General features: G+C 46.3%; 1 protein-coding gene across 1 annotated transcript; it reads left to right on the top strand.

Moving 5' to 3' along the window:
• Window positions 1–5,966: 5,966 nt before the first annotated feature.
• Window positions 5,967–14,941, top strand: LOC140721266 (uncharacterized; the record flags this gene model as incomplete). Its single annotated transcript, XM_073036116.1, is given in 3 exon segments — window positions 5,967–8,084; window positions 11,281–11,297; window positions 13,768–14,941. Coding segments are annotated over 3 exon segments (3,309 nt in total), but the record flags the coding sequence as incomplete, so codon positions are not given.
• Between the last annotated feature and the right edge of the window lie 11,795 nt (window positions 14,942–26,736).

The raw sequence follows: 26,736 nt of genomic DNA, 5'->3' as shown, positions 1-26,736 counted from the left end.
TGGAGAGGAATAAATAAACAACGTTTAGACCGAGCCCCTTCAGCACGCTTAGGCTGTGTACTCCGCTGCTTAGTTGCTGCCTGAACTGCAGAGTTCCTCCAGCATTTTGTGTGTGTGCGTCTCTGTATTTCCAGCAACTGCAGAATCTCTTGTGTTTTATATCTGCATTTTACTTTGGCATTAGATACACGTTGATATTGAGTATATTGTTTATGGGAGCCGCTTCCTGCGTTAAAAGAGCTGCAGATTTTTTCTATACACCCGAAAAAAAAGAGATATGGACATTGATCCGGTGCTTCAAGAAATGTTTAATGGCACCGTTATTACCCATAAGGCCCTCCGGTATAAATTTTTATCAGGCGCTGAAGCACTGATGAACTGCGCAGGCGTCGGGCTGACGACGTCACCGAGTGTCACGCATGCGCACAGTACACAAGGCCTTGAAAATGTCTGTTGCAGGTAAGAGCGATTCTCCGTATTTTTATCTTAAACACCGACTTCGGGATAATTCTTCTGAATTTCGGACACTGTGGCCAGCAATCCCGGGACAGTCCTGCCCTCTTCCCTCTCTCTCAGCCCCACGATCCGTACACGGACCCCGGGGAGCTTCCGGTTGATGAGGGAATGGGAACTGATGGATCTCTCGGACAGAGCTGAGCTCCAGCTATCTAAACGCAAGGATTAGGAACTGGGAGAAAGGGAACAAAACTTATCAATCACCCATCTGTGGACACTTTCTGGAGGTCCAAGATTCGTATGTTACACGACCGCTGGACTAAGTGTGTAAATGTAGGAGGGGACTATGTTGAAAAATAGATGTGCTAGATTTTCTAAAATTGACTCCTTCTACCTGAGGCCACAAACTTATCTATCACCCCTTTTATATAGGGAAAAGCAGTATAACATTAGATGATCATCACCATAAGATGAAAGTTTAAATCTTAGCCTTTGTTTTAAATTAATATTTAGTCTTACCTGTGATTTGAAAATAGGAATCTGGGCTAAATTACCAAACATAAAGTATGGTGAGGTACAGTGCTAGCATTGTAGATTAGCAAAGATTCTACTTTGGGTTGGACTTCCAGAGCACACTTAGTGGATATCCACAGGACAGTACTGGCAAAGACTAAGACAGTACATTCAAATAGAATTAGAAAGGAAATGAGAGGGAATTTTTGCAGTGATGCAGGGCAAGAGAAAAGGATTGGAGTTGAGAGGATAGTTCTGATTGATTATCTCCTTTCATGCCAACAATAATTTTATAATAATTATTCTGTGATTCTGTGTGAAGCTTTCCCTGGTCATTTGCCACCTCTTGTGATTCTGCTGCTAAATGTGAAGACATGGAGAAGTGAGTTTATAATTATGCCATCGAACTGGTTGTAAGAATGGACCACACCTATTGGTCCTCATTTGCTTTATTCAGAGCCTTGTCAATAGCATGAATAACTGAATAAACATTTCATTAGAACGGGGTAGATTAAACTGAATACATAGGATCTTTAAATTATACCCTTTCCCACTTATTATTTTCGCTGGAAAAGAGATGTTGAAATTCTAAGTAATCCTGACTAAAGTGTAATATGGTTTTAAAAAAAGCCCAAGGTCAAATAAGTGTGAAACATTTGTAGAGCATTTTATAGGAAGGGACATTAAAGACATTCATCATTCATGCTGATTTTTCCTCCCAGCACTGCTGAAAATACACAAACCACCCCACCTCCCTTCAGATCTACTCCGTGCTGTGCCTGATGAACCAGCCAAGATTAGCAGTTCACCATCTGTGGGAAAAATTGAGTACAAATACCAAATAAGGTTGGGATGTGTACATTCGTCTCCCAATTTATGATGTAGGAGCTGTTAGCTAGTGAACTTGCAAGTTTGCTTCAGGGAGTTAAGCAACTTAATTTTAAACAATAGCATGAATTGATAAATGTTACCAATTTTAAATAGCAAAAAGTTTATAGTTTTTCTTTTCCTGGGAAAAAATAAAAGGGGGAAAAAGAAGACTTTTGGTCTGAAGTTTGAATAGTGTTATGATGTGGCTGCTTTTTTCGAAAGAAAAGAACAAAAATTGTAGTTATCTAAATGCAGAAAGGTTAATCCTACATTCAATGTGAATTACGATTAAGAGATCCAAGAGAATGTTAATAAAATAATGTAAATCCAATTAATTGTTTAAATCTACATTATACATTCAAAAATGCATTTTAGGTAGCTCAACACCTCATGCTGGTCAATCAGGTATCTCTGCTCCCTTTAATCTTGCACGTTTCTGTTTCCCAGATGCCTTTGAAACTTACTTTGACCTTATTTTCTGAGCTTCTTTTAAACTTGCAGGTTATGTGGAACACATCATTCTGTAATGTGATGTCTAAAAACAGTGCTTTGGAAGTGAGGTATGATGTATTAATATGAGAACATCTAATAATACAGAAAATCTGCTAGTCCGACACCCAAGACCCAACCATGGCAGGTTCACTAAGTTTTACTGTGGTTAGTCACAGGTTTGGAGGGCTGTCGCCTGAAAGTAATGATCATTAATCACCATCAATGTTACATAGTTCACACTAAAAATAAAAGCACAAGGGAGAAATCGGCCTCTGCAGCACCTTTTTTTTTTAGAGTGCTCAGTGGTTCATTTGAAATCAGGTCCAGAATTTACCTGCACTTCTGATGGGAAAACTGTTGGATGTGTTTCTGACAAACATACACCCAAAAAATGTTATGAGTCAATGCACGAAGTTGGCTTAGGCTTCTCATTTCAGCCACAGTGGTGTCCTCCTGCCTTTCCAATGTTTCCACTTCTTTGGGATGTGTCTATCACTCAGCTTCCGAATTGCTCCCAGAAACTCCAGCCATTGCTGCTCCGTTGTCACTTCTACCTTTCCCCTTCCAAACAAGTTTGGCCAGCTTCTCTGTCACAGAAACATGGAGAAGTTCAGTGGAGAAACAGGCTATTTGGCCCATATAGTCAATGCCGAAAAAACCATTTAAGCTCTCTAATGCAACTACCTGCACAGGGATCATCACCCTCCATACCCCTACCATCCAGGTACCTGTCAAACTTCTCTTAATGGTGAAATCGAGCTCATATTCACCACTAGTGCTGACATCTCATTCTACACTCTCACGACCATTTCAGCAAAGAACTTTTCCAAATGTTCCCATTAAATTTTCACCTTCCCCACTTACCATGACCTCTGGTTGTCGTCCCACCCAACCTCAGTGGAAAAAGCTGCTTGCATTTATCCTATCTATACCCTCATAATTTTGTTTACTTCTAACAAATCCTCAAAGCAATGTACAATTTCCTTGTTTATGCTTAGAGCCTTTTTTAGGTGTATTAGATGATGAGGGGCATTGAGTGTGTGGATAGCCAGAGGATTTTTTCCCAGCGTTAAAATGGCTAACAGGAGGAGGCATAGTTTTAAGGTGCTTGGAAATATATGCCGAGGGGATGTCAGGGGTAGGTTTTTTACACAGAGAGTGTTGGATGTGTCGAATGCACTGCCAGCAGCGGTTGTCGAGGCGGATACAACAGGGACTTTTAACACTCTCTTAGATAGTTACATGGAGCTCAGAAAAATAGAGGGCTATGCGCTAGGGAAACTCCAGGCAGTTTCTAGAGTAAGTTACATAGTCAGCACAGCACTGTGGGCCAAAGGGTCTGTAATGTGCTATAGATTTCTACGATTCTATGAAATTCAAGGGAAATCTCCAAACCCATGGAGTGGTGACTAGTAGTGAATAGTGGGAAAGTTACTGGAACGTATGTGCAGGAACCGGAAATATAAGTATTTGGATAGATGTGGACTGATTAAGGATAGACAGCATGGCTTTGTGCATGGTAGGTCATGTCTAACCAATCTTATAGAGTCTCTCGAGGAAGTTATCAAGGAAGTGGATGAAGGCAAGGCAGTGGATGTTGTCTGCATGGACTTTAGCAAGGCACTTGACAAAGTCTCATATGGGAAGTTGGTCAAGAAGGTTCGGTCACTCAGCATTCAAGATTAGACAGTAAATCGGATGAGACAGTGTCTTTGGGAGAAGCCAGAGTGTGGTAGCAGATGGTTGCCTCTCTGACCGGAGGCCTGTGACTAGTGGTGTGCCACAGGGATCAGTGCTGGATCTGTTGTTGTTTGTCATCTATATCAGTAATCTGGATGATAGTGTGATTAACTAGATCAGCAAATTTGTGGACGACATCAAGACTGGTGGTGTAGTGGACAGTGAGGAAGACTATCATGGCTTGCAGTGCGAACTGGACCAACTGGGAAAATGGTTTGAGAAATGGAAAATGGAATTTAATGCAGACAAGTGTGAGTTGTTGCACTTTAGTATTACCTACCAAGGGAGGTCTTTCACAGTGACTGGTCGGGCACGGAGGAGTGTTGTAGAAGAAAGGGACCTGGGAATACAAGTCCTTAATTCACTGAAAGTGGTTTCACAGTTAGATAGAGATGGAAAGCAAGATTTTAGCCCAATGGCCTTCATGAACAAAAGTACTGACAACAAAAGGTGGATGTTATGTTGACTTGTAGAAGACATTGTTGAGGCCTAATTTGAAGTATTGTGTGCAGTTTTGGTCACCAACCTATAGGAAAGATGTAAAAGAGTTTGAAAGAGTTCAGAGAAAATTCACAAGGATGTTGCCAGGTCTGGAGGACTTAGGTTAGAAGGGAAGATAGAACAGGTCAGGACTTTATTCCTTGGAATGTAGAAGATTGAGGGGAGATTTGATTGTGATAGACGTATTTGCAAGCTAGATTTCTCCACTGCGATTGGGTGGGACTACAACCAGAGGCCATGGGTTAAGGGTGAAAGGTGAAATGTTGAGTGAACATGAGGGGAAACTTCTTCACACAGATGGTCATCCGCGTGTGGAATGAGCAGCCAGCACAAGTGGTGCATGCGAGCTCGATTTCAACATTCAAGAGGTTTGTGTTGGTACCTGGATGGTAGGAGTGTGGGAGTGGGCAGTTTAAATAGTTCAGCACAAACAAAATGCCCAAAGGGCCTGTTTCTGTGTTGTACTTTTCTACAAGAACCTGAAATATTACAAAAATTCACTCTAACCCCTTTTAACAGCTGTGCGGACCAACCATTAATCTCAGCAGGAATTTTTTATATGGTGTTAAAATTCTGGCACTTTAAGTTAATAACACATAAAAGAAGATCCCAGCTTCACGTGAAGAAAGACAATTTGCGTGAGACTGTTTCAGTTACTGTGGCGCCAGGCACCCATGCTGCTCAGCAGGAACAGGGAATAATACCAATGGAGAGAGTTAAACTGAGCCAGGTCACAGATTGGAGATGGCACAAATGCCCCATTCTTATAGAAACAGGAAGAGCATCAGGGAATTGATGGTCATTCCAGATACCAGCACTCTGCCCAGTCAGGAGATGGTTTCTCTGTCCAACTTGGGTTGAACCTCACTGTAACAGTGTGATACCAGATTACACCTTGACAATTCAAGTGATCTCATCTGAAATGTTGTCCTAAACCCATTGATGGATTTTGTAAATCTTTCTACAGGTTAAAAATGAGAAGGAATTTGTCTCCAGGAATCTCAAACACAGCACACCAGTTTTGTTGTCTCTGTCTGGATATTTAAGAAGTGGAGCAAGGGATTCAATTGACCATCCTTCCTGCTCAGACTGTGGGGAGGGATTCACTCGGTCATTTGACCAACTGGCGAACCATCATTTTACACAGGAGAAAGGCCGTTCACCTGCTCAGACAGTGGGAATGGATTCACTCGGTTATCAGAATTGAAGGTACATCAGCAAGTCCACACTAGGCAAGGCCATTTAACTGTTCTGTGTGTGAGAAAGGATTCAGTTGGTCTTCCCACCTGCGGACACACCAGTCACTTCACACTGGACAGAAGTTGGTCATCTGCTGAATTTCTGGGAAAGGATTCACTTAGTCATCTGACCTAATGGCTTACCAGCGAGTTCACACCGGGGAGAGGCCATACACCTGCTCAGTCTGTGAGAAGAGATTCACTCACTCTTCCACCCTATTGAAACACCAGCGAGTTCACACTGGGGAGAGGCCATACACCTGCTCAGTCTGTGAGAAGAGATTCACTCAGTCATCCACCCTACTGGTACATCAGCGAGTTCACACTTGGGAGAAGCCGTTCACCTGCTCTGTCTGTGGGAAGGGATTTACTCGGTTATCCCACCTACAGAGTCATCAGCGAGTTCACACTGGGGAGGAGCCATTCACCTGCTCAATCTGTGAGAAGAGATTCACTCACTCTTCCACCCTATTGAAGCACCAGCGAGTTCACACTGGGGAGAAGCCATACACCTGCTCAGTCTGTGGTAAGAGATTCACTGAGTCATCCAACCTACAGAAACATCAGCGAGTTCACACTGGAGAGAAGCCATTCACCTGCTTAGTCTGTGGGAAAGGATTCACTGAGTCATCCAACCTACTGGTTCATCAGCGAATTCACACTGGGGAGAAGCCGTTCACCTGTTCAGAATGTGGGAAAAGATTCAGTGAGTTATCCAGTCTACTGAAACATCGGCGAGTTCACACTGGGGAAAAGCCATTCACCTGCTCAGAATGTGGGAAAGGATTTACTGATTCATCTACGCTACAGAGTCACAAGCGAGTTCACACTGGGGAGAAGCCGTTCAACTGCTCAGTCTGTGGGAGGAGATTCACTCGGTTATCCAGCCTACAGAGACATCAGCAAGTTCACACTGGGGAGAAGCCGTTCATCTGCTCAGTCTGTGGGAAGGGATTCACTCAGTCATCCACCCTACAGAGTCACCAGCGAGTTCACACTGGGGAGAAGCCATTCACCTGCTCAGTCTGTGAGAAAAGATTCACTCACTCTTCCACCCTATTGAAACACCAGCGAGTTCACACTGGGGAGAGGCCATACACCTGCTCAGTCTGCGGGAAGAGATTCACTCAGTCATTCACCCTACTGGTACATCAGCGAGTTCACACTGGGGAGAAGCCGTTCACCTGCTCTGTCTGTGGGAAGGGATTTACTCGGTTATCCCACCTACAGAGTCATCAGCGAGTTCACACTGGGGAGAGGCCGTTCACCTGCTCAGTCTGTGGGAAGGGATTTACTCGGTTATCCCACCTACAGAGTCATCAGCGAGTTCACACTGGGGAGAGGCCGTTCACCTGCTCAGTCTGTGGGAAGGGATTCACACAGTCATCCCACCTACAGAGTCATCACCGAGTTCACACTGGGGAGGAGCCATTCACCTGCTCAATCTGTGAGAAGAGATTCACTCACTCTTCCACCCTATTGAAGCACCAGCGAGTTCACACTGGTGAGAAGCCATACACCTGCTCAGTCTGTGGGAAAGGATTCACTGAACCATCCAACCTACAGAGACATCAGCGAGTTCACACTGGAGAGAAGCCATTCACCTGCTCAGTCTGTGGGAAAGGATTCACTGAACCATCCAACCTACAGAGACATCAGCGAGTTCACACTGGAGAGAAGCCATTCACCTGCTCAGTCTGTGGGAAAGGATTCACTGAGTCATCCAAACTACTGGTTCATCAGCGAGTTCACACTGGGGAAAAGCCATTCACCTGCTCAGAATGTGGGAAAGGATTTACTGATTCATCTACGCTACAGAGTCACAAGCGAGTTCACACTGGGGAGAAGCCGTTCAACTGCTCAGTCTGTGGGAAGGGATTCACTCAGTCATCCACCCTACAGAGTCACCAGCGAGTTCACACTGGGGAGAAGCCGTTCACCTGCTCCGACTGTGGGAGGAGATTCACTCGGTTATCCAGCCTACAGAGACATCAGCAAGTTCACACTGGGGAGAAGCCGTTCATCTGCTCAGTCTGTGGGAAGGGATTCACTCAGTCATCCACCCTACAGAGTCACCAGCGAGTTCACACTGGGGAGAAGCCATTCACCTGCTCAGTCTGTGGGAAGGGATTCACTCAGTCATCCACCCTACAGAGTCACCAGCGAGTTCACACTGGGGAGGAACCGTTCACCTGCTTAGACTATGGGATAGGATTCACTCAGTCATCACAACTACTAGCACACCAGTCAGTTCACAGTGGGGACTGGCCATTGTTATGAATCCCTGGGTTTCCTTTGCTGTGGACTGTCATTTTAAGAGAGAGAGACAGAGATTAGGATGCCGACTCAGTCTGACTTGCAGCTTGTTTACATCGCTCGCAGCTTGTTTAGTTTTTACTGAGGACACAGACACTCAGAGTCAGATGGAGACGAATGAGGAAAAATGGAAGGATCGAAACAAGGCAACCAGTGGCCAAGGTTCACTGTTTGGAATTTTCCTATGCCCACAAGGGTAGGTTAATTATCGATTCACCGTACATCGAATGTATGGTTGCTACCTTGTTTGATCTATAGGATTGGATCTGATTTGGGGTATCCTGTGAAGACCACTGATGTGTTAACCCTTGCCTGGGTGTGGTGTGGTAATTCAGTTGAAGATGATACGCATTGTGACAAGTCAGTTTGGGTGATAATTAGTATGTGGATTTGGAAGGACGACAGACAAAATCTACAGTGACTGTTCTCTTGTTTTACCACCATGGAACCTGTGGAATTCGACATAATTGCCTTCTCTTGACATTTACCCTAGATTACAAATATCTCCCTCTCATCACCTATTCTGTGGTTGAACTGAATTTTTATACTTTACCATCTCAAGACTCCAAACCTTGTTTTCCCCAAGCTCAATAGTTTTGGATTTATATTTACACACATATATACACATAACACTGTTAACTTTTGTTTATCTTGATTAAGTTACTATATTATAAGTAGATTCTAATAAAGATAGTTTTAACATCAAAAACAGACTCCAGGTGTAGTCTATTGCTGCTGATTCGTTTCTAAAGTGTTACGATTCATAACAAAATTGGGGCCTGCGTCCGGGATATGAACTGCAATGGGGTATAGTCATTAATTATCGATTTAATTGGGGAAGTTCCTTTTGATTTATTTGTGTGTGGAAAATCAGCTGCAGTGGATGCTGTTAGATGTCTGGAAGCACCAGCCTGTGAGGCATTAGAGGACACCAGAAGGATTGAGTTGTTGAGCCTTGCTAGAAGGTTAAAACTTGCTAAGGTGAAATTGACAATGAGGAGGGCCCAGATGCAGAGGATAACAGCTGACCATTATGTATCTGAGGGTGTGTTTAAAGTGGAGGAGTTTGAGGTGTTTCCTGAAAGTAAACCTAGTGAGGAGCTCCAGTACAAGTGAGAAAAATTAAAGATGGAGGCTGTGGAAAGGCAGAGGCAGTTTGAGGCTGGAGAGGCAGAAAATCAGAGAGGAGGCAGAAAAGCAGAGGGAGGAAACAGAAAGTCAGAGGCTGTTCGAGCTGGAAAAGATAGATTGCAGCAAAGGGGTCCAGCGTTAGACTCTGATGATAAGTTTGAGGCCAGTCTGGAAGTTAAAATGATACCTCCATTTGATGAGGCAGAGGTTGATAAATACTTCCAGCATTTTGAGAAAATTGCTCTGAGATTAAAGTAGCCAAAAGAGGGTTGGATCTCTTACAAAGTGTAATTAAGGGGGAGGCTTAGCAAGACTATTCTGCTTTGTCAGTTGATTAAGCAGCTGATTATGACTTAGTGAAACAGGCTGTGCTCAAAGCTTATGAATTGGTCCAAGAAACATACAGGCAAAAGCTTAGAAATTTGAGGAAATCTGTGAACCAGGCTTATATGGAATTTGCTTATGAGAAGTTTGTGTGTTTTGACCGCTGGTGCACATATAAAATATATATGATGATTTTAATAGCTCGAAAGAGTTGGTTTCAAAGGAAGAATTCAAAAGGTGTGTCCCTGAAGACATAAAGACGTATTTAGATGAAAAGGATGCTGCCACTTTGCAGGAGTCTGCTAGATTAGCAGATGAGTTTGCTTTAACTCATAAGGTTAAGTTTACCCAGAATAAGAGCTTCCAAAAGAGTAGCAGGGATCACCAGGGTAAACCAGAAATTAAAGCTGGGACTAGTGACAAGAGTAAGGATGAAGGGAAGCAGTTGAAGGAGAAATATTCTGGTCTTACTTGTTACTATTGTAAGAAAGCTGGTTATATTATGGCTAATTGTTCCATCCTGAAGAAGAAAAAGGAAAAGGATTCAGTCCCAAATGCCTGTGTTCAGTCTGTTGAAGCACCTATACACCCACAGGGTTCTGAACATTCTGTTGAGGCTCAGTTAAGGACCGAGTTAAGACGGGATTCGATCATTTTATGTCAAATGGGTTTGTATTAGTAAATGAAGGGTCAACCCCGGTACCAGTGAAAATTCTTCGAGTTACTGGGGCTTCTCAGTCACTTATATTAGACAGCGTTCTAAAGTTTGGTGATGAGACTGACACTGGTGAGGTAAATCTTATTAAAGGCATTGGGGACGGCGTGGTTTCTGTGACGTTGTACAAGGTAACTTTACAGTCAGGGTTGGTTTCAGGACCTGTTAAGACCGGATTATGCCCCAGTTTACCGGTGGAAGATGTTACTTTGCTGTTAGGGAATGACCTGGCAGATGGTAAAGTTTTTCCTGCAGTGCAGTTGACAACTAAGCCAACCGCTGTCGACCCACAGATGGATTTTAGCATTTATCCTTCCTGCGCAGTAACTCGAAGTATGGCTAAAAAGTCTGCCGACACAGACGGTTCTGTGCAGCATGATTCTGATACCCATGATAGCCAAAATCGGGATTCAGGTTATGATAACTTGTCAGGGAATTTCTGCCTTCATTGTTTCAACAGGGTTCAGGTTGTAAGTCTGATGAGAAAAATTTATCCCTGTCTAGGAAGGAGCTTATAGCAGAAGAGAACCGAGACCCTGAGAGTGAAGCTTTGAAAGAAACAGCTCTCTCAGATGATGAGATTAAGAAAGTGCCAGTAGGGTATTATCTCAAGGATGGAGTGTTAATGAGGAAGTGGAGGCCACCTGCTATACCAGCGAGTGAGGAATGGGCAATTGTTCACAAAGTTGTAGTTCCTAATGTTTATAGGGCTGAAATTTTAACTTTGGCCCACAATATGCCCTTAGGTCGATATTTTGGAGTGAATAAAACTGTAAACAGGATTATGAAATAATTCTACTGGCCTAATTTGAGGAAAGGTGTTGTGACCTTTCGCAGAAGCTGTCACACTTGTTAAGTTGTGGGTAACCCTAATCAGGTCACCCCAGTGGCCCCACTGTGGTCTAAACCCGCATTCGGTGAACCCTTTTTAACATTTATAGTGGATTGTGCTGGCCCATACCTGTGGTTTATACCTGCATTCAGGTGAAATGCAATAGACCGTATGAAATAGTCTCTCAAATTAATGATGTGAATTATGTTATTAAAACACCCGACCGACGTAAACTAACACAGGTGGTACACATAAATATGATAAAGCTTTATTTTGTCAAGCAGTCACCATCTGTGAGTGTTGTTGTCAAAACATATGAATCTGGTAACCCTGAGAATGAAACAATTGACTCGTCTGAGACTTTTCACAAGCCAAACGTGGTCCCAGTTAGGCTAATGAATTCGGTTGTTCCAGAAAATATTGATAACAAGTTGGCTCATCTGCAGCCAAAGCAACAACAACAGCTGAAGGAATTAATTCTGAAGTTTAAAGATTTATTTCCCGATGTTCCCAGGCAAACCACGGTCGCAGTACATGACGTAGATATTGGTCAAGCCAAACCGATTAAGCAACACCCATATTGCATGAACGTAGAAAAGTGTAAATTAGCTGAGCAAGGAATTGAATATATGCTTAAAATGTTATTATTAGTCCTGCAACATCAGATTGGAGCTCACCCTGCGTTATTGTGCCCAAACCTGACGGTAGTGTTAGATTTTGCACTGATTATAGGAAGGTAAATGCAGTAACAAAAACAGATGCCTATCCCATCCCTAGGGTAGATGATTGCATCGATAAGGTTGGAATAGCTAATTTCTTACAAAGATAGATCTGTTGAAAAGGTATTGGTGTGTTCCATTGATGGACAGAGGGAGAGAAATTTCTGCATTTGTGACAACATCTGGGTTGTGTGAATACAGTGTTTTGCCTTTTGGAAGGAAAAATGCTCCAGTAACATTCCAGAGAATGATTGATTCTGTAATTCGAGGGTTAGAACACACAAATGCCTATATTGATGACTTAGTCACAAGGAGTGGCACTTGGGAAGAGCATATCTCTGCAGTAGAAAAGCTGTTTGACAGTCTTTCCCAGGCCAGCCTTACAGTTAACTTGGTTAAGAGTGAATATGGCCATGCCACTGTGACCTGTCTTGGCTATGTTGTAGGTCAAAGCAAGTTGGCTCCTGTTCGGGCAAAAGTCCAGGCAATTTCTCAAGTTCCTATTCTGACTGGTAAGAAGGCTCTTAGAAGGTTTCTGGGAATGGATGGATATTACCGTAAGTTCTGTAAGAACTTTGCTGCTATCGCTCTTCCTCTGACTAATCTCCTGAAGAAGGGTGAAAAGTTTGTCTGGACTGAGCCCTGTCAGGAGGCATTTGATCGATTGAAAGTTATTATTTGAGATTAGGCCAATCAATGTAGTGCTGTCAGCAAATTTAATTAGCAGATTGGAGCTGTGGGTGGCAACACAAGTCATGGGTGCACAGAAAGTAAATTAGAGGGCCAAAGAGACAACCCTGTGGGTTATGTGTCCTGAGGGTCAGAGAGACAGAGGAGATGGAGCCCACTCTTACTTCCTGCTGGCGATCTGACAGGAAGTCCAGGATCCATCTACACAAGGCAGGGTGAAGGCCGAGGTCTCTGAGCTCCTTGTCAATACTTCACACCTTTGTATGGCTACTGCTCTGACCATGACTTCAAGGAACTGCAGAGAACTTTGGAGAGCAGAGAACATCAGAGAAACAAGCCTCCACTCCATGGACTCTTCCTACACTTCCCCTCCCTCGGAAAAGCAGGCCATGTACTCAAAGATCCTCACAACCTGGACATTCTTGCTGCAAACCCGCTCCCCCATCGGGGAAGAGATACAAAAGCCTTAAAGCGGGTAACACCCGGCTGAAGGACGGTTTCCTATCTGTGGTTATAAGCCAAATGAATGATAAAATGGACTCGGCCTCACAATGTAACTCGACGTGACCCTGCACCATATGTCTATCTGCACTGCACTTTCTCTGCAGCCATAATGCTTTGTTACAGTTATTGTTCTGTCGTATATCAGCTCAATGTACTGTTGTAATGTATCTATCTGTGTGGATGGTAGATCAGGCAAGATTTTCACTGTAGCTCAGTACGTGATGATAATAAACAAATTTCCCCATTTTAATTGTGTGGAAATATTAGACAGACTGAGCTTCTGCTCTGGAACCTCAGAAGGAAACTGAAATGTTGTCATTTCTGAGGAATGCAAATAAATAGAAAAGCCTTGAATCTCTCATTACGATCTGCGGTAACTGGGATCAGGTGACCGGTGGTGAGTCTCCCATATCAATATCAGAATCAGGTTTCATAGCACCGGCATATGACATGAAATTTGTTGTCCCTGCGACAGCAGTAGAATCTTATTCATAACAATAGATTTTAACAATTGTGATTTAAAATAAGAATATAAATATCACATAGTTAAATTATATAAATAGTACAAAATTAAAACGATGTAATAAACTATTTTAATTGTGTGGAACTATTTGACTGACTGGGTTGTTGCTTTTGAAATTGTGGAGTGAAGCTTAACTGAACTGTACACATTTACGAGCAGCTCAGAGAAATAGAAAAGGCTAAATCCTGACATAAATGGGTCAGAAACACTCAGCGAGTTCACACTGGGGAGAAGCCGTTCACCTGTTCAGAATGTGGGAAGAGATTTACACAGTCATCCCAACTACTGAGTCCTCAGCGAGTTCACACTGGGGAGAAGCCGTTCACCTGCTCATTCTGTGGGAAGAGATTCACTGATCCATCCACCCTACAGAAACACCAGCGAGTTCACACTGAGGAGAAGCCATTCACCTGTTCAGAATGTGGGAAGAGATTTACTCAGTCATCCCAACTACAAAGTCATCAGCGAATTCAGAATGGGGAGAGGCCGTTCACCTGCACAGTCTGTGCGAAAGGATTCACTGATCCATCCACCCTACAGAAACACCAGCGAGTTCACACTGAGGAGAAGCCATTCACCTGTTCAGAATGTGGGAAGAGATTTACTCAGTCATCCCAACTACAAAGTCATCAGCGAATTCAGAATGGGGAGAGGCCGTTCACCTGCACAGTCTGTGCGAAAGGATTCACTGATCCATCCACCCTACAGAAACACCAGCGAGTTCACACTGAGGAGAAGCCATTCACCTGTTCAGAATGTGGGAAGAGATTTACTCAGTCATCCCAACTACAGAGTCATCAGCGAATTCAGAATGGGGAGAGGCCGTTCACCTGCACAGTCTGTGGGAAAGGATTCACTGATCCATCCACCCTACAGAGACACCAGCGAGTTCACACTGGGGAGAAGCCATTCACCTGTTCAGAATGTGGGAAGAGATTTACTCAGTCATCCCAACTACAGAGGCATCAGCGAGTTCACACTGGGGAGAGGCCATTCACCTGCTCAGAATGTGGGAAGAGATTTACTCAATCTTCCACCCTACTGAGACATGAGCGTGTTCACACCGGTGAGAAGTTGTTCAATTGCACAGAATGTGGGAAACGGTTCACTCTGTCATCCCACCTTCTGGAACACCAGCGAGTTCACACTGGAGAGAGGCCATTCATCTGCTCAGAATGTGGGAAGAGATTCACTCGGTCTTCCACACTACAGAGACATCAGCGAGTTCACACTGGAGAGGAGCCATTTACCTGCTGAGAATGTGGGAAAGGATTCACTCAGTCATCCCAACTACTGGCACACCAGTCAGTTGTTATGAATCCCGAGGTTTTGTTTGCTGTGGACTGTCATTTTAAGAGAGAGAGATTAAGAAGGTGAATCAGTCTGACTTGCAGCTTGTTTACATCACTCCCAGCTTGTTTATTTTTAACTGAGGACACAGACACTCAGAGTCAGACGGAGATGAATGATGAAAAATGGAAGGATCGAAACAAGGGAAATAGGTGCCAAGGGTCACTGTTTGGAATTTTCCTATGCCCACAAGTGTGGGTTAATTATCGATTCAGCGTACATCGAATGTGTGGTTGCCACCTCGTTTAATCGATAGGAGTGGATCTGATTTGGGGTATCCTATGAAGACCACCGATGTGTTAACACTTGCCTGGGTGTGGTGTGGTAATTCATTTGAAGGCGATACGCCTTGTGACAAGTCACTTTGGGTGATAATTTGTATGTGGATTTGGAAGGATGACAGATAAAATCTACAGTGACTGTTCTCTTGTTTTACCACCATGGAACCCGTGGAATTCGACATAGTTGCCTTCCCTTGACATTTACCCTGGATTACAAATATCTCTCTCATCACCTATTCTGTGGTTGAACTGAACTTTCTTAATTTACCATCTCAAGACTCCAGACCTTGTTTCCTCCAAGCTCAATAGTTTTGGATTTATATTTACACACATATATACACATAACACTGTTAACTTTTGTTTATCTTGCTTAAGTTACTATATTACAAGTAGATTCTAATAAAGATAGTTTTAACATCAAAAACAGACTCCAGGTGTAGTCTCCACGAGGAAATCTGCAGATGCTGGAAATTCAAACACACACAAAATGCTGGTGGAACACAGCAGGCCAGGCAGCATCTATAAGGAGAAGCACTGTCAATGTTTCAGGCCGAGACCCTTCGTCAGGCAGTCTCAGGCAGTCCTGACGAAGGGTCTCGGCCTGAAACGTCGACAGTGCTTCTCCTTATAGATGCTGCCTGGCCTGCTGTGTTCCACCAGCATTTTGTGTGTGTTGTGCCAGGTGTAGTCTATTGGTGCTGATTCATTTCTAAAGCTTTACGATTCATAACAAAATTGGGGCCTGCATCCGGGATATGAACAGCTATGGGGGGCGTAGTCATTAATTATCGATTTCATTGGGGAAGTCCCTTTTGATTGATTTGTGTGTGGAAAATCAGCAGCGGATGCTGATTATTGTTTGGAAGCGGCAACCTCTGAGGCATTAGAGGATGCCAGACGGATTGAGTTGTTGAGTCTTGCTAGAAGGTTAAAACTTGCTAAGGTGAAATCGACAATGAGGAGGCACAGATGCAGAGGATAACAGCTGAACATTATGTATCTGAGAGTGTGTTTAAAGTAGAGGAGTTGGAGGTGTTTCCAGAAAGTAAACCTAGTGAGCTTGAGCTCCAGGACGAGTGAGAAAAATAAAGATGGAGGCTGCTTTAACTCATAAGGTTAAGTTTACCCAGAATAAGAGCTTCCAAAAGAGTGCCAGGGATCACCAGGGTAAACCAGAAGTTACAGCTGGGACTAGTGACAAGAGTAAGGATGAAGGGAAGCAGTTGAAGGAGAAATTTTCTGGTCATACTTGTTACTATTGTAAGAAAGCTGGTCATATGAGGGCTAATTGTTCTGTCCTGAAGAAGAAAAAGGAAAAGGAGGCAGTCCCGAATGCCTGTGTTCAGCATGTTGAAGCACCTGTAAACCCACAGGGTTCTGAACATTCTGATGAGGCTCAGTTACGGACTGAGAGTTCTGACCGAGTTAAGAAGGTGTACAATGTCCTGCGTATGTTACTCAAAATGGCTTCTTTGGTTTGTTACGAGTAGGAATGCTTCTTTGTCTGATAAGTGTTTCTCTCGCCGTTGTTTCGCTTTAGAATGGCTGATATGGTAATTGTATTCATTCGTTAATCAATGGGGAATGTTATTGTGTTTTGTGAGGCTGGGAACTTGGGGGAGGGGTTTCACGGGCTTTTGGTGTGAAGAGAGTCGGGAGGAAGACGGACGAGGAAGGTGGACGTGCGCTGGACTGCTCGTAAGACCACCGGCGTGGTCCCAGGTGCGACGACGTGGCGGTCGGATGGTTCGTTGATTGAGCTCCGACGATGTGCACTACACTAACTGAACTTTGATAAGTTGGCGCCTTTTGTTTTTTTTCTTTCCTTGTATGTATATATATATATATATATATATATATATATATATATTGCATTGCCTAATACTTCTTTAGTTAATGTTAGTAAACTCTTTAAAGTGTATTTCATAACGGTATTTGGTGTGAAGTTGATACTGTGGGCGGCGCGAGGCATAAACTCGATTCTCACAGCACCTGCATGTACGGGAGGTAGGGGTGGTGTGTGGCTGGATCTCCTTTTCCCCTAGACATATACCAGCCTTTTGGGTAAGTGTAACATTTGTGGGGTGCTCGTCCCGGATTGGATTGTCAGGGGCTGTGGAATCGCGCAGGCAGCAGAGCGGAGATGGACAGAGATAAGTTTGTTAGCTGGTGCGAATTTCAACGTGTACCAGTACAGTACGCATGCGTAGTGAGCGGAGTGGATTTTCGAGTTTCGGGAGACGCGTTAGTGTGGGGGTTAAGTTAGTGGTGAAGGGTATTGGGCAGGTAGAATTGGTAGCTAGACGGTGTGGTAAAGAGGGAGTCTAGCTGGGTGTTGGTTCGTACGAGTGCTGACGTCAGGACGTTGGAACTGCCGGCGACGGTCAGTGTCCCGGGGGAGGAGGGGCCGTGGGGGCTCCACCCCTTCTCCGAGGATGAGGCTGAGGAGACATCGAAACAGGAGCTAGAACTAGAGGAAAACCCCGGAGAGGTGGCCGGCACTAGCAAAGGGAGGAGGGAGGAGGGAGTCGTGACTAGGCCCCGCCCCACAGGTAGTGGGGAAGCCTCGGAGCTGGCAGCCGCACTTAACTCCCTAGTGGGAGTAGCCGAGAGGCCACGGCTGAAGCTGGGGGTGTTCTCCGGAGCCAAGCCTACTCCGGACGGGGAGGTGGACTATGAGACCTGGTTCGAGCATACGTCTTTGATGTTAGAGGAGTGGCCAGGCTCGGAGGAGGAGAAGAGGAAGCGATTAGTGGGAAGTTTGAGGGGTTTAGCAGCCAAAACAGTCCGGGAGTTGAAAGCTGAGAAGCCTGGGCCCTCAGTGGAGGAATGTATAGAAGTTTTGGAGGGAGCGTTTGGGTTGTCAGGGGAACCCTGGCTGCTTTTAGCAGAGTTCCAACACCTGGAACAACGGAGAGGGGAAAAGCTCTCCGAGTACATATTTAGGATGGAGGGGATGCTCTCGGGGCTGCGGCGCCGGGGGGTAGTGAAGGCGCCTGACGTGGCTAGCGTGAGGATGAGTCAGTTATTCAGTGGCTCTCTGGAGGAGGACAAGGTGGCGTGGACTATCCGGCAGGCTTATAGGAAAGGCCCCCCTCCATCGTTGGGGCAACTGATTAGAGAAGTGCGGGAGGAAGAGAGAGCGTTGGGGCGGAAAAGGGGCGCGGGCCTACGGGAGCGATCCTCAGCGATACAGGAAGTGGTGGCTGGGTGGAGGAATGAAAACCTCCCGGGGAATAGGGAACCCCCTCTGGAGGGGAGGTACCCACTCTCAGGTGCGACCCGTGCAGTGGGTTGGGAGCGGGAGCCATCCTGGGAGAGGAGGGGCGGCAGGCAGCGTGTGCTTTAACTGTGGGAAAGAGGGGCATTTCAGGCGGGACTGTGGGCGGCCGAGGGTGTGCTATAGCTGTGGAGAGGAGGGACACTTTAGGTGGGGTTATGAGAGACAAGGAGTCCCGCGGAGGACAAGCCCCCCTGCGACTAAGAAGGGAGAGGTGTCGGGAAACTTAGGAGAGGCTCAGTGAAGGAACGGACTGGAGCCTCTGGAGGAACACGTTCCCAGAGATCAGCCAGGGGACCACCGGGTGTCCACGTCTCTATTCCGGATGGGCTGGTAGGACCCCGTGCCAGTGTGGGTCTACGCATAGAGGGAGTTTACGCAAAAGCCGTTCTTGATACGGGATCGCAGGTGACCTTATTGTACCGGTCTTTCTACAACCAATATCTAAAGCATTTGCCCGTAACCCCATTTGACGCCCTGCAGATTTGGGGTGTGAGCGAGTGTGACTACCCGTACGATGGGTACCTATCGGTGAGATTGGAGTTCTCGGAGGGCGATGTGGGAGTGTCCGAAGCTATTGAGACGTTGGTGTTGGTGTGTCCTGACCCGGTGGTGCGGCCCTTCTGGTGGGGACTAACTCCCCCGTTGTGTGACGGCTCCTGGGAGCTTGTAAGTAGAAAAGGGGGGAAGACTTTCTTGAGACCATCTCGGTGCATCCAGTGTTTCGAGCAGTGTTCGAAGAAGGGGTTGCCTCCCTAGGGCTGGACCTGGAGTGTAAAAGTGGGACGGTGTGGTGTACGCAGGCGAGGCCCAAGGTGATCCGACCAGGGGAGGTAGCACTAGTGATGGGGACCCCCAGATTCCCAGGAGTGCCGACGGGCGAAGCCCTGTTAGCAGACGCCCCGGACGATCTTGAAGGGGGAGACACGATTTCCGGCGGCGGTGCTGGTGAGGCCCGAAGTGCAGAGACCAGGGGTGGTACATGCGAGGCGTATAGCTATAAGTGTCAGGAACACCACGGCAAGAGAAATGCCACTGACACATCTGTTCCTGGTGACGGTAATGTCTAGCGCACCAGTGAGGACCCCTAACGGGGAGGGATCGGAGCATCGAAGGGAGCTGACCGCTGAAGTCTTTAACTTCGGGGATTCCCCTGTGTCGCCGGAGTGGGAACGCAGGCTAGTGGTGACGATGCTGAAGATGGACGCTGTTTTTTCTCGGGGCGAGTTTGATGTTGGCTGCTCCAAAAACACTCGCCACACCATCCGGGTGACGGAGGACACCCCGTTCCGAGAGAGATCCCGGCGGCTGGCTCCGGCAGATGTTGAGGACGTGCGTCAGCACTTGTGCAAGTTGAAGGAGGCCGGAATCATAGCTGAGTCCCGAAGTCCTGATGCATCCTCAATAGTGGTGGCACGGAAGAAGAATGGGAGAGTGCGCATGTGTGTTGACTACAGGACGTTGAATCGGCGAACTGTCCCTGATCAGTATACTGTCCCAAGAGTCGAGGATGCGTTGGCCTGCCTGAGCGGTGCGAAGTGGTTCAGTGTGCTAGACTTAAGAAGTGGGTATTACCAGATCCCGATGAGTGCGGGCGATAAAGATAAGACCGCTTTTATCTGCCTGCTGGGGTTCTTTCAGTTCGAACGAATGCCCCAAGGCATATCGAGAGCCCCAGCCACCTTCCAGAGGCACATGGAGAGAACTGTGGGGGATATGAATCTGTCAGAGGTGCTGGTGTACCTGGACGATTTGATAGTGTTTGGATCGACTTTGGAGGAACATGAGGAGAGGCTGTTGAAGGTGTTGGGCCGGCTTAATGAAGAAGGGTTGAAGCTTTCCCTGGACAAATGCCAGTTCTGCAAGTCGTCGGTTAGCTACGTTGGTCATATCATTTCGCGAGAGGGAGTGGCTACTGATCCAACCAAGATAGAGGCCGTGACCACCTGGCCGAGACCCCAGAAAGTGGGCGCTCTGCGCTCATTTTTGGGGTTCTGTGGGTATTACCGGCATTTTTGTGAAAGGATACGCCAAAGTGTGTCACCCGTTGACTCAGCTGTTGTGTGGCTATCCCCCGGTGGGAAAGAAAAGGACGGGGGACCAGAGGCAGGACGCTGGAGGATACTGGAACCCGGCGGAAACTTTTGGCTCGAGATGGGATGATCAATGTGAAGAGGCATTCCGATCTTTGAAAAGGGCACTGACCCAGGCCCCGGGGCTTTTGCCGATCCCCAGCAGCCATATGTGCTGCACACGGATGCCAGTCGAGAAGGTCTCGGGGCTGTTCTGTACCAGGAGCATGGCAAAGCATTGAGGCCGGTAGCCTTTGTCAGCCGAAGCTTGTCGCCATCGGAGAGAAACTATCCCACTCACAAGTTGGAGTTCCTGGCGCTGAAGTGGGCGGTGGTGGACAAGTTGGGCGATTACCTGTACCGAGCCAAGTTTGAGGTGCGAACGAATAACAATCCGCTCACTTATATTTTGACTTCGGCTAAGCTGGATGCCACAGGACATCGGTGGCTGGCGGCCTTGTCAGTATATGATTTCAGCCTGAGGTACCGGCCCGGAAGCAAGAATGTCGATGGGGATGCTTTGTCACGTCGGGAGCCGGGGGAACAGGAGAGGGACGAGGAGTGGGAGAATGTCCCTGCCCCTGGAGTGAAGGCGATGTGTCAGTTTGCTACCACCGTGAAGGCCGAGGGAAGAGGGAGGCTGGAACGAGCCGTGAACCATTTGGGGGTTTTTGACGACGCCATACCCCTAGTTTACTGTGACCTGACCGCACTGCGGACTAAACAGTTGCCGGAACTGAGTTCCGGGGAAGTGGCAGCTGCTCAGCAAAATGACCCAGGCATTGGCACAGTGTGGAGAGTGGTCGAGAGGGGGGATGGGGCGTTGGCTGAGAAGGCGAAACACCCATTCGTGCCCCTGTTGTTGAAGAAGTGGTCTCGGGGGAAGTTAAAGAACCAAATCTTGTACCGGGTAACTGCGCCTCTGGACCAACTCCACTGTTGGCAACTGGTCCTGCCGGAGGAGTATCGGCAGGCTGTACTCCAGGCCCTACATGATGATTCTGGACACTTGGGGGTGGAAAAGACCTATGGATTACTCAAAGACCGGTTCTACTGGCCCCGGATGAGGGGGGATGTCGAAGCATACTGTAGGGGTTGCAGTCGTTGCATCCGGAGGAAGACCCTGCCCGTGTTGGCGGCTCCACTGTCGCACTTGCAGAGTGCGGGACCTCTGGACCTGGTATGTATGGATTTTCTGTCGATTGAACCTGACACCAGCAACACCGCGAATGTCTTAGTCATCACCGATCATTACACTCGCTATGCTCAGGCATTTCCCACTAAGGATCAGAAGGCGACGACAGTGGCGAAGGTGTTATGGGAGAAGCTTTTTGTTCATTACGGCCTTCCCAGGCGAATCCATAGCGATCAGGGGCGGGACTTTGAGAACCGCCTTATCCATGAATTACTGACTATGCTTGGGCTTGAGAAATCCAGGACTACCCCTTATCACCGAGAGGGAGATCCGCAGCCAGAGAGGTTCAACCGGACCCTGTTGGATATGCTCGGGACGCTGGAGATTGGGCAGAAAAGCAAGTGGAGTCGTCATATTGGACAATTGGTTCACTGTTACAATTGTACTCGCAATGCTGCTGCAGGATATTCGCCCTATTATCTGATGTTCGGGCGGGAAGCAAGGTTGCCCATTGACGTGTTTTGGGGGTGATGTGGGTGAATTACCCGGAAAGTCCCAACTAAAGTATGTGTCCGACATGAAGAGGGAGTTACAGCGGGCGTACGAGTTGGCCGAGGCGGCGGCTACCAAACAAAATCAGAGGAATAAGATGCGGTATGATCAAAACGTGAAGTTTGTTCAATTATTGCCGGGCGACCGGGTCCTTTTACGGAATTTGGGACTCCCTGGTAAGCACAAGTTGGCAGATCAATGGGCGGCCAGCCCCTATGTAATAGAGAGCCAGATGCCGAACCTGCCAGTTTACCGGGTGAAACCTGAGGATGGGAAAGGGCCTATCAAGGTACTCCATCGGAATCACCTGCTGCCGCTGAGTCAAGCGGTGCAGGTGGATACGGAGTCAGAATGGGAGGTTACGCCTAGTACATGGACTCTACGAGGGCGCAGAGAAAGGGAAGAGACCACTGCTGAAGAGCGGGGACGGGTCCCTCGCACGGAAATGGCTACTGATTCGGAAGAGGACGACTCAGATGAGTGGCCCCTGTTCCCATTCGCTGGTGCTCCAGTACCAGGAGAGGAGGCTCCTGGCTCTTCCCATACTGAATTGGGTGAGAGGAGGGAAGGTCTTGAGGGTCAGATGGAGAGGCAGCCAACATTGGTGGGAGAGAGGGTGGAGCCCGAACGTGAGCCGGAGAGATCTCAGGTGAGGGAGGACCCCCGTGAGGAAGGGGGTGAGGGTCTGTCAGGAAGACCTGGGGTGTCCGAGACAGTGGGTTTGTAGGTGAAGAGGGAGCCCAGTGAGGCAGAAGGGTCGGCAGAAGGGGTACAGAGATCTCAGAGGAGTAGGCGCCCCCCAGAGTGGTTGACGTATGTGGTGCCAGGAGAACCAAGTGTGATTTCTACTGCTCTGGGTAGTTATGTCACTGCTTTCTGCACCTGGGTTGGGTTTTGTGTGTTGCAAGAAGCTTTGGGGAACTCTAGTAATGCCATGAGGGCATGACATTTGCTGGTGGGGAGAGAATGTACAATGTCTTGTGTATGTTACTAAAAAGGGCTTCTTTGGTTTGTTACGAGTAGGAATGCTTCTTTGTCTGTTAAATGTTTCTCTCGCCGTTGTTTCGCTTTAGAATGGCTGATATGGTAATTGTATTCATTTGTTAATCAATGGGGAATGTTATTGTGTTTTGTGAGGCTGAGAACTTGGGGGAGGGGTTGCGCGCGCTTGGGAGTGAAGGGAGTCGGGAGGGAGACGCCGAGGAAGGTGGACGTGCGCTCGGAAGCCCACCGGGGAGTCCGAGGTGGAAGACGTGGAAGTCGGGAGGGCAAGCGACGAGGAGTCGAATGGTTCGCTGGTTGAGCTCCACCGAGTGCACTAATTGACTGAACTCTGATAAGTTGGCGCCTTTTGTTTTTTTCTTGTATATATATATTGTATTGCCTAATACTCTTTTAATTTTAGTAAACTCTTTAAAGTGTATTTCATACCGGTATTTGTTGTGGGTTTGATACTGTTGGCGGGCGCGAGGCATAAGCGCGATTCTCACAGCACCTGCGTGTACGGGAGGCGGGGTTGGTGAGTGGCTGGATCTCCTTTTCCCCTAGACATTTTCCCCTAGCCTTTTTGGTAAGTGTTACATAATGTTTCAAAATTGCATCTTTGCTTCTATATTCTCGTCCTCATGGAATGAATGCTCACATTGGATTTACCTTCCTCACCTGCAAACCAAACTTTGGTGAATTCTGCACAATGTACCTTTGCCCATTCTCCAAATCTGTCTGTTGTTCTGTAGCCTCTCTATTTCCTTAGAACTACCTGCCCCTCATCCTATCTTCATATTGTCTGCAAACATGCCTACAAAGCCATCAGCTCCATCATCCGACTCAGTGACAAAAACGTAAAAATAATCGATCTCAACACAAACCATTGTGGAACACCACTAGTCGCTGGCAGCCAACCAGAAACTGCTACCTTTATTTCCAGTCTTTGCCTCCTGCCAATCAAACACAGCTTTATCCATGCTAGAATCCTCCCGGTAAAACTATAGGTTAAGCAGCCTCTTGTGTGGCACCATGTCAATGGCCTTCTGCAAATCAAGTATATAACATCAACCGATTCCCCTTTGCATATGCTGCCTGTTATGTCTTTAAAGATTTCCAACAAATTTATTAAGCAAAATTTTCCTTTGAAGCAGCCACGCTGACTGCGGTCTATTTTATAATGTTACTCTAAGTACCCTTCTCAACAACTGAGGTCAGACTAACTGATCTATATTGTAGTTTGTTGTCTTCTGCCTCTCTCCCTTGATGAGGTGTGGAGTGACATTGGCAGTTTTGCAGACTTCAGAAACCATTCCAGGATCTAGTCCTTTGACAAGGTTCCACACGGAAGGTTAGTTAGGAAGGTTCATTCATTAGGTATTAAAATTACAGTAGTAAAATGGATTCAACAGTGGCTGGATGGGAGATGCCAGAGAGTAGTGGTGGATAGCTGTTTGTCAGGTTGGAGGCCGGTGACTAGTGGTGTGCCTCAGGGATCTGTATTGGGTCCAATGTTGTTTGTCACATACATTAATGATCCGGATGATGGGGTGTTAAATTGGATTAGTAAGCATGCAGGTGATACTAACTTAGGTGACGTTGTGGATAATGAAGTAGGTTTTCAAAGCTTGCAGAGAGATTTAGGACAGTTAGAAGAGTGAGCTGAAAGATGGCGGATGGTTGTCAATGCTGATAAATGTGAGGTGCTATATTTTGGTAGAACTAATTAAAATAGGAAATACATGGTAAATGGTAGGGCATTGAATAATGCAGTAGAACAGAGTGATCTTGAAATAATGGTGCATAGTTCCCTAAAGGTGGAATCTCATGTGGATAGGGTGGTGAAGAAAGCTTTTGATACGCTGGCCTTTATAAATCAGAGCATTGAGTATAGGAGTTGGGATGTAATGTTAAAATTGTACAAGGCATTGGTGAGGCCAAATTTGGATATTGTGTACAGTTCTGGTCACTCAATTATAGAAAAGATGTCAACAAAATAAAGAGAGTACAGGGGAGATTTACTAGAATGTTACCTGGGTTTCAGCACCTAAGTTACAGAGAAACGTTGAACAAGTTAGGTCTTTATTCTTTGGAGCGTAGAAGGTTGAGGGGGGATCTTGATAGAGGTATTTAAAATTATGAGGGGTAGATAGAGTTGACGTGGATAGGCTTTTTCCATTTACAGCAGGGGAGATTCAAACAAGAGGACATGAGTTGAGAGTTAGGGGGCAAAAGTTTAGGGGTAACACGAGGGGGAACTTCTTTACTCAGAGAGTTGTAGCTGTGTGGAACGAGCTTCCAGTAGAAGTGGTAGAGACAGGTTCCATATTGCCATTTTAAAAAAATGGATAGGTATAGGGACAGGAAAGGAATGAAGTGTTATTGGCTGAGTGCGGGCCAGTGGGACTAGGTGAGAGTAAGCGTTCAGCACGGACTAGAAGGGCCGAGATGGCCTGTTTCCGTGCTGTAATTGTTATATGGTTATATGTATATAGTGATCCTTTAAAGATCAAAAACAATGATTCACGATCTCCTCAGCCACCACACCCAGAAGCGCGGGACGTACCATCTGATCCTTGTGAGTTACCTGCCTTCAGAACTTTCAGTTTCCCAAGAGACTTCTCTCTAATTATGGTAACTTCACACACTTCATGAGCACGGTCACATGGAAATTCTACCTCACTGCTACTGTCTTCCACAGTGAAGACTGGTTCAAAATATTTATTCAATTCTTCCCTTACTTCGTTGTCTCACATCAGGAATGGACAGGAGGAGGAGTATAGGAAACTGATACAGGACTTTGTGATATGGTGCAACTCAAACTACCTGCGTCTCAATATCACCAAGACCAAGGAGATGGTGGTGGACTTTAGGAGATCTAGGCCTCATATGGAGCCAGTGATCATTAATGGAGAATGTGTGGGGCAGGTTAAGACCTACAAGTATCTGGGAGTACAGTTAGACGAGAAGCTAGACTGGATTGCCAACACAGATGCCTTGTGCAGGAAGGCACAGAGTCGACTGTACTTCCTTAGAAGGTTGGCGTCATTCAATGTCTGTAGTGAGATGCTGAAAATGTTCTATAGGTCAGTTGTGGAGAGCGCCCTCTTCTTTGTGGTGGCGTGTTGGGGAGGAAGCATTAAGAAGAGGGACGCCTCACGTCTTAATAAGCTGGTAAGGAAGGCGGGCTCTGTCGTGGGCAAAGTACTGGAGAGTTTAACATCGGTAGCTGAGCGAAGGGCGCTGAGTAGGCTACGGTCAATTATGGAAAACTCTGAACATCCTCTACATAGCACCATCCAGAGACAGAGAAGCAGTTTCAGCGACAGGTTACTATCGATGCAATGCTCCTCAGACAGGATGAAGAGGTCAATACTCCCCAATGCCATTAGGCTTTACAATTCAACCGCCAGGACTTAAGAACTTTTAAAAGCTATTATTAATGCTTTTTGAGTTAGTGATTTAGATGCATATCATATTATTACTGAGTTAAGTATTGTATGTAATGAGTTTTTGCT

This window comes from Hemitrygon akajei, unplaced genomic scaffold (genome assembly GCF_048418815.1).
Source record: "Hemitrygon akajei unplaced genomic scaffold, sHemAka1.3 Scf000053, whole genome shotgun sequence".
Classification (NCBI taxonomy): Eukaryota; Metazoa; Chordata; class Chondrichthyes; order Myliobatiformes; family Dasyatidae; genus Hemitrygon; species Hemitrygon akajei.
The sequence above is the reverse complement of the archived record's forward strand: the minus strand, read 5'-3'. Positions and strand labels throughout refer to the sequence as shown.